This window comes from Mastomys coucha, chromosome X (genome assembly GCF_008632895.1).
Source record: "Mastomys coucha isolate ucsf_1 chromosome X, UCSF_Mcou_1, whole genome shotgun sequence".
NCBI lineage: Eukaryota > Metazoa > Chordata > Mammalia > Rodentia > Muridae > Mastomys > Mastomys coucha.
Genome location: NC_045030.1, coordinates 144,287,054 through 144,295,194, shown reverse-complemented (window position 1 = coordinate 144,295,194; position 8,141 = coordinate 144,287,054). Strand labels below are relative to the sequence as shown.

Genomic DNA, 8,141 nt, shown 5'->3' with positions numbered 1-8,141 from the left:
GCGAGGGAACGTGGGCGGGGAGGGGAGGAGACCACAGACTTGGGTGCGGGTGGAGAGCAGAGGTGAGGCTGACCAGACTCAGAAGAGGCTGGGAAGATAAAAGCGATGACAAGCCGTAGTCACTTCTCTATTCCCGTTCCCCTCCGCTGCTCTTCTTCACTGCTTCAAAGGGGGTGAAGCCTCTGCCTTCCACCTCCGGGAGCCATGTTGCCTCGTCTTCTCTGAGATACTCGCTTTCTAGCTGGGGGAGGGGTACGGGGGCGGGGCGGATGAGCATCCTGGGAGTTGTAGTCTTTTCCGCGGATGGTCTCAGGATGCAGTCTTAGAACCAGAGGATCACCCCTGTCAGGCCTTGATGTTCATAGTATCAGAAGAAGCAGGCCATGACAATGTATGTATAGGATTTGTATCAGAACTCCTAGTATCCAACCGAGTTGTACCACCATGCCCAGGGAAAGGAATGGAGATGATGCATCATGGGAAAGGAAGTACTGTGTATTGGTAGAATTTGGCTAAAGTGACCTAAAGTTCCCTAAGAGGGAGAAATTTCCCTTCCTTTGAAAAGATGATATGCACAACTTTTAATGAATGGAAAAGAACACATATGAAACATAACAACCACTACCATGTCTATATCAATCCACTTGTTTTTAGGTACTGTCATACTTTGAAGAGTTGCCCCCCTTACAAATGGTAAAATATTTACTTAAGACAATGACTGCATAGACAAAATGAAATTGACTATAATTTGCCTCAGGATCTCTGGTCAGGGAGATTAAATACCCCCTCGAATTCAACTACAACTTGGACCTTATTGGTACTCACTAAGCTATGCCATATGGTTAAGGGATTTGTTTTCCAACATAGTAAATTTGCCCATGTGGGAGCAATTCAAAATAGCTGCAAAGGTTCTGATTTGATCACGATCTTTTGAAAAGTACATTTCAGCATGCTTCTCCAATGAAATCCATGTAGAGTTTGTCCTCTGTCAAGCTTTTAGGGCACATTTCTTCAGCCAGAACACAGCAGAAAACAAGTTCTGCAGTACAGAGTAGCTTGGAATTTACAGAACATGGAAGTGCAGGACCCCAGGAATGACATCAGAATGGTCTATTAGGATGAAAATGCCAACAGGTGGCAAATTCTAGAATGGGATTTGTCATAAGAGTAGTAGATCCAGAGTGGCAGGGATGGGAGACAACATGAAGGGAAAAGCAGTAGCTTGAAGGGATAAGAGATGAAGAGAATAGATATTTCTATGAAAATGTGTTTACTAGAGAGTTTGTCCAGCAGCCCTTTCCCCAAAAGTTAGCCCTCTTATTGTTTATTTGATAAGGTTACTGCAAAAACCGTTGTCTTAGACATGGTGGTATGTGCCTGCAATCCTAGTACTCAGGAGGTTGAAATAGGACAATCATCTTAAGTTCCAGACCAGCCTAGGCTACCCAGTGATTTAAAAAAACCAAGGAAGTAAATAAATCCTATCTTGTTCACATTTGCTTGTAATGCTATGTTTTAACTAGGTGTGTTGGCTTACATCTGTAAATCCAGCATTCTGAAGGTCAAGGCAGGAGGATTGCCACAACTTTGAAATTAGTGTTTTTCAGGTCAGCCTGAGATAAGAACTAAACAAAACAAACAGTAAAAAAAAAAGAAAAGAAAAGAAAATTAAATCCTAACAACAAAAATAATTGGATCATAAGCCACTTATGAAACTGTTAGCCATAAGTGAGAAACCTTTAGATAAAAACTCTTTTTTTATGAATGAAGCAATTTATTAACCCAGCATATTTTGTTCTAATGCTTCTTGATGGCAGCTGCCACCTGTTCAATGATCCTGTCCAGATCTCTCTGTCCCTGAGGTGTTAGCTTGAGGCCCCCATCTTGGTCCTTTTCCACCATTTTCAGCCCCTCCAGGGCTTGGAGGACCCGGCGGGCCACACTCTCAGAGCCTCTGCTGAAGTGGCTGGGCCTGACACCATTTCTCTGCCGTCCTCCATAGATCTTGGTCATGGAACCAACCCCTGCACCACCGCAGAGGTACAGGTGCTGTGCTGTGGAAGCAGCTCGTGTGTAGAACCAGTTCTCATCATAAGGGGCAAGCTCTTTATGTTTGGCCAGCTTGACTGTGTCCACACATTCGGGGACTTTCAGCTGCCCGGACTTTTTGAGGAAGGCTGCCAAAGCTCTGACAAACTCCTGCTGGTTAACTCTTCTACAGTAACTCCAGGCATCGTACAGCCTCCATGATGCCAGCCAGGGGAAAGGGGAATGTTTAAATTTTGTCTTGTTTTGTTTTGTTTGTTTGGGGATTTTTTTGTTTTGGTTTGGTTTGTTTTTTTTTTTTGTTTTTCGAGACAGGGTTTCTCTGTATAGTCCTGGCTGTCCTGGAACTCACTCTGTAGACCAGGCTGGCCTTGAACTCAGAAATCTGCCTGCCTCTGCCTCCCAAGTGCTGGGATTAAAGGCATGCACCACCACTGCCCAGATGAAAACTCTTATATTAATCTACCTTCAAAGCATCCTTCCTTGGCTGGTGAGATGTCTCTCTGGTTAAAATGCTTGCTTTGCAAACAAGAGAATGTAGGTTCAGTCCTCAAAAAGCCAGACTCAATGCAGTGCATTTGTAATCCCAGTGCTGGGGAAGTAGAGCCAAGTGGATTTCTGGGACCTAGCAGCCAAGCAACCTAGTCTAATTGGTGAGTTCCAGGCCAATAAGAGACCCTGTCTCAAAAACTGAAGGAGGAGACTCATATGCAAGTTTTGCCCTCTGGCCTTCATAGGCAAACATATGAAGACACACAAGTGCACCTGAGCACACTTACAAAATGTCCTTTCTATTATTTTCAGCTATGATACAAGCTGAGAATTCTTCCCCCATTTTAACAGTAACAGCCTGTGAACTTGAGCTAAGTATGTCTAAAATTTGTGTCTTAAATGATGATCTTATAAACAACATACTTGGGACTGTGCAAGGCCTATCCATTCCCAGCTTCTCAGTACCTCTGTCTGTCATTTCTCCATTCTCCATTGCCCTGGTCAAGGCAATCCCAAAGCCATGCTGGTTGAGACACTCATGGATTCCTTACCTGCTTTAAGTAATAAATCTTCCTCCACTTTTTCATGTCTTGGCTGTGCTTGTTTAGCCTTTTGCATTCACCAAGATGTGAGCTTATTACATTTGTTTACAAAGAGAATGATCAATCCAGAAATGAGGTATGGCAAATTACAAACTCCAAATATGTGGAACTGATACCGATGGAATCTTCTAGCATCCATTGATGGGAAGGAAGTTGATACATTTTGTAAGATATGGCAGTGAACCAGTTAATTACAGTTCCTGGGACTCAAAAGAAAAGCCCTGGAACTGGGCATGAAGTTCAGTGGTAGAGTCCTTACCCAGCTTCCTTTCCTCAGCACCACAAAACAAACTGAGCTTTGATTACTGCAGGCAGAAATCCCTGGGCCCTGCTGACTTGCAGCAGAAGTGTCAGACCCACTTCAAGGATTTCACTAATTAAGAAACTGGCACCAGCAAATTATTTACACGTATATAAGGAGTAGTAACTCCTCATGCACCAACTCTGCCAAAAGTGCTGATTTCCCATAAATGAATCCAACTAGATTTTAAGAAGCAAGTGAACATCCTCAAGGCAGATCAAGAGGGGGAAATAGATTTCACAGTATTAAGCTCAGCTCAGATTACTATCTCCTACTGGATCTCCGATCGAGAGGATCTCAAGCAGAATGGCAGAGAGAATGAGCCAAATACTTAAAGAGAGTGCTAAGAAAAAGTAGCTGCAACAATAGTAGAATACTTGCTTTGTATGTGCAGGAGAAGGAGTTTGATCCCCAGCACTGGAAAAAAGGAAGAGAAAGGAGACCTACAACAAGACTTTTTACTACCTGTTATTAATACTTGCTACTGGGAGATCTCCCACCATGAAACCAATAGGCCTTCAATTGAAGATTTAGAAAAATTTCATCAGTAAAAAATCATGTCTAGTGAATCATGATTGTAATGGACCACCCAGAGTAGCAATTCTGGAGCAGCGCATCACAGCATCTGTTCTGAACAACATCATTTCAAGCCTCACCCTGTGTTTTCAACATTGGAAACACTGAGTGTACAACGAGAAATCCATGATTTTAGTAGTGTTGAAGATAAAGCCAGACAAATGTTAAAGTATTATAAACAATGTATTCACTAACTACTGATGGTAAGGGAAAGAGATGAGCTTTATTCTCTCTTGCACAGACATGAGTAGGAGAATGGGGAATTATGAGAGGAAACAGAGTGGGGGCAGAATAGCATCAAGTTAGTAAAAATAATTACAGAGGACTGATCAATATAAATGTGATTAGGCCAAATGTGCACGATGGCTGACAATTAGATTTCTATCCTATCAACACAGAGACAGAGAGACAGAGGCCCTATTGTTCCTGGCAATTAGGTTTCCAAGGAATGTCTCGCAGATCCTTTGGAAAGACATCCTGAGTTGGAGGAAAGATGCAAACGTCTCTGGAACAGAATCCTTCTAAAGAACAGAAGGATTGACAAGTATAAGTCCCCTTTAGAAAATGCTCTACAGTGGATCAGTTATGGGGGTACAATGAACTGAATTATTTTGATAACCCTATTTCTCCTGAATGGCACACTGCATTCTCCCGGTGATTTGACCTTAGGTTGCTCACAGCCTTGTTAAATAGGTCAAATCTCCTAATGCAGGGTATGAAAGGAAGGTAATGGTGCATTTTGCAGACCCCTCTAGCCATCTGAGAAATTTAAACACATTTTCAAATCTAAGAACCTCACTCTGAGCATAACCCTGACCTAAGTTCAGACTAGTTAAACAAGGAAATAAGAAAAGGACTCCCATGAATTTATTTCCAATATACCCATCCAGGTGAAAAGGGTAGATACATCCTCAGATCTAATGATGGATCAATGTGTGACTTCTTCTTCCCCAAAAGGGAATTTTGATGGTGTTTATTTGTAAACTGTTACATATTAATCTGTTGGTGGAAAACACATTTATCAGAGATTTTTAGATTACAAGGAGCCACATTTTATTGAAACTGAACTAGAAGAAGAAAAGATGTGTCCATGTGATGCCATTATATCTGGATTAGTAGTTGCTTATGATTTGCCGTTATCCATGGGTTTTGTTGGGGTAGGCATGCTTCTAATTGTATATACAATGGAATAGCATACGTGTTTATAGAACAATTACCTATTGGATTGTCTCTGCATGGCCCTTTCCTACCACCTTCTCTACTTCATTGTTTTGGCTGTAGAGATCACGTTTCATGTTCTTTCCCAGAGAATTTGGGATAGATTTAGAGGAGAAAAAGTGGAAAATCCCAGGTATATCGGAATACCTGCTTCATTTGTTCCTAATGCCTATTTGTGTTATCCCTGAATTTGGTGACGCCTCCATCTTTATGAATTCCCTTCTTGCAAAAATTTGTTCAAATTTGCTTTCTTTACTTACATATAGAAGTGTTAACATGCATATGCAATCCAAGAGAAACTACAGTGGTTATAGGACATAGAGAATGTAGAGATGGCAGAAGCCAAAGCTCTGAAATCAGGAGAAGGTGTGTTCTGGAAACAAGACCTAGGTTTCAATATCAGTTTAGCTCTGTATTAGGGAGATGACTTTAACAAGTTGCACAGCCTCTTGAACTCTCATTGCATCTATGAAGTAGAGATTCAATAATGTATTCAATGAGTTTAGTACCACTACGAGAATAGAGCTGGGCACTGGAAGAAAGCAGGTGTTTTTGTGGTGGTCGTTGGACCAATGCATTTATCCAGGTTTAGTTACAGAAGTATGGGTGACTTTCATGCAGCTGTGCCACTGAAGTATCTTCCTCTTTACAGCATTGTTAACAAGCTTCTGCATCCTTGAGAAGGGGTGTGGCCTCATATGCCTCCCTACTCACTGTGAGATACTCTAGTTGATAATGGCAGCCATCATGTCCAGCCTGGAGGAAGCAGTCTCCATGTAACCAATTCATTCACTTCCAGAATCTCTGAGCTCCTGGTCACTGTGGGGTTTCCTACTGTATCCTTCCAACACAGCCCCTTCATGTGGGTCACCAGCAGTTCCCTTGGAGCATTCTCTACCCCTTTCATCTGACTGACAGGCACAGGCTTGTAGTGATGGCAGGGAGGTTAGACCTGCATGCTTTTTCCACTGTAGAAATCACTTCTATTCCTTTTTCAAGATCCAGCTTAAGAGTGGCCTCATCCATTTGTTTAATTCTATTTTATTACATAATCCCAGGCCTAGAAAATGCTGGCACATGGCTACTGTTTTATGTTCACGGTGTGCCTACCTAGGAGTATTCTCAAAATCAGAGAGAATCATCACAAGCCTTTAATCTCTAATGTTTAGGACTCATAACATTACAAAAAGATGTTCAAGTGAAAGGAAAGGAACAGAGTACACAGCAATCCCTTCTCCCAAGTTATGAAACCTCTCTGGAGGCTCAGTGAGGGTCCACAGCCTGCCTAGACAATCCATCTTCCATTGCTGAAGAGGAACCTTAAACTCCCCATGGTGTGGCTGGATTGCAGAGATGAGAAGACTTCCTAGAGGACAGCAATAAATAGAAATGAGTGACATTAGCCTTGTGCACTAGAACAGGGAAAGCCCTCTGCTGAAGGAACCCCTGGGCTTGGTGCCAGTGACAGGAATAGGACACACGGAGGCTACCAAGAATGGTGCCCAGTACACAAGGTCAGCTGTTTGTGCAGCACTACACAGAGGGCCTGAGAAGCAGCAACCCTCAGAAACCTTGGCATGGGGACTTACTTAAAACTTCCCAGGCCAGCAGACAAAAAAAAACTGATGTCACCTGGTAGAAGACAGACCAAAACCTAAAACAAAACCAGACTAAGACAGACAAGCTGATGAGACAAATCCCAAAGCAGAACCTAGAGGATGTGATTTAAGAGCTGCCACTTAAAATGGATGGGACAGAGCTGACTTCTAGAGGCTGTCATGGGGTATCCCAATTGACCATTTGGTTGGCTCTCCGTACCCAAAATGACTTGTGTTCAAGAAGTCTGGAGCTCCATGATAATGGGTACATGTTGTTCATGGCCTTGGAAGAGTTCCTGGGCCCTCCAGCAACTTGGGACCTAGAAGTCCTGATGCCCTATTTGACTTTTGAAAACTGCACAGCACCTCAGTTCAGTCTTGCTTCCCCACAGCAAAAGGGGGCAGGAGTTGTCTCCTTGCAAGGGTAGATCCATTTAACATAGAAAGTGGCCTTTGGATATAGCTCAATGGTAAGTCACTTGTGCAATACACACGAGGTCCAGGTTCAGTCACCACCAATTTAAAAGCAGGAAGGATCTAGGCATTTTTAGTTCCATAAAATGGGTGTAGGAATGGCCTAAGAATTTAGCCTCAGGGGCTGGTAAGATGCTTCAGCTGGTAAAAGCATTTGCTGCCAAGTCTGAAGCCCCATGTTCAATTCCCAGGAACCCATACATGAGGAGGGAACTGACCTCTGCGCATTGTCCTTTGACCTCCACACATGCGCTGTGGAACACATTTGAAAGTGCATGTGCACATTACAGATAAAGTTTTTAAAAATTGGCTTTTAATAAGACAGAGATTCAAATTCCTGCTGTCACTCAGCATGTGAATTTGAAGTGGAGATATAACCCTTACTCCTTTCTGGTTAGGTAGAAGCAGAGAGTCCAATTCATGGCAAGCAATGCCTGCAAGGGGGTCTCTCTGGGCAGAAAGTGGCCTTAATGTGAGCCTGGAGCATCTAAGGATTTGGGGAACTGAGAAGGATGAATGTCTTAGGGTTTGTATTTCTGTGAAGAAACACCAGGACTATGGCAACTTTTATCAGGAAGATATTTATTTGGGGCTGGCTTACAGTTCAGAGATTTAGTCCATTGTCATCATGGCAGGAAGCATGGTGGCATACAGGCAGACATGGTGCTGGAGAAGATGAGAGTTCTACATTTGGATCAGTGGGCAGCAGGAAGAAACAGTGACACTGGGCTTTTGAAACCTCAGAGCCAGCCAGGCAGTGGTGGCCCACGCCTTTAATCCCAGCACTTGGGAGGCAGAAGCAGGAGGATTTCTGAGTTCGAGGCCAGCCTGGTC

General features: G+C 43.1%; 1 protein-coding gene, 1 long non-coding RNA gene and 1 pseudogene across 2 annotated transcripts in view; 1 reads left to right on the top strand and 2 right to left on the bottom strand.

Moving 5' to 3' along the window:
• Positions 1-206, bottom strand: part of Fam120c (family with sequence similarity 120C) — a 119,281-nt gene extending 119,075 nt beyond the window's left edge. Inside the window, 1 exon segment of the mRNA XM_031380844.1 lies at positions 194-206. Within this exon segment, the coding sequence (XP_031236704.1) occupies positions 194-206 (13 nt within the window).
• A 1,591-nt stretch (positions 207-1,797) lies between these two features.
• LOC116095013 lies at positions 1,798-2,234 on the bottom strand (annotated as a pseudogene).
• Positions 2,235-2,414: 180 nt separating this feature from the next.
• Positions 2,415-8,141, top strand: part of LOC116089729 — a 28,225-nt gene continuing 22,498 nt past the window's right edge. The window contains exon 1 of the long non-coding RNA XR_004118456.1: positions 2,415-4,220. This is a non-coding gene — a long non-coding RNA (uncharacterized LOC116089729). The remainder of the gene's footprint in view (positions 4,221-8,141) is intronic.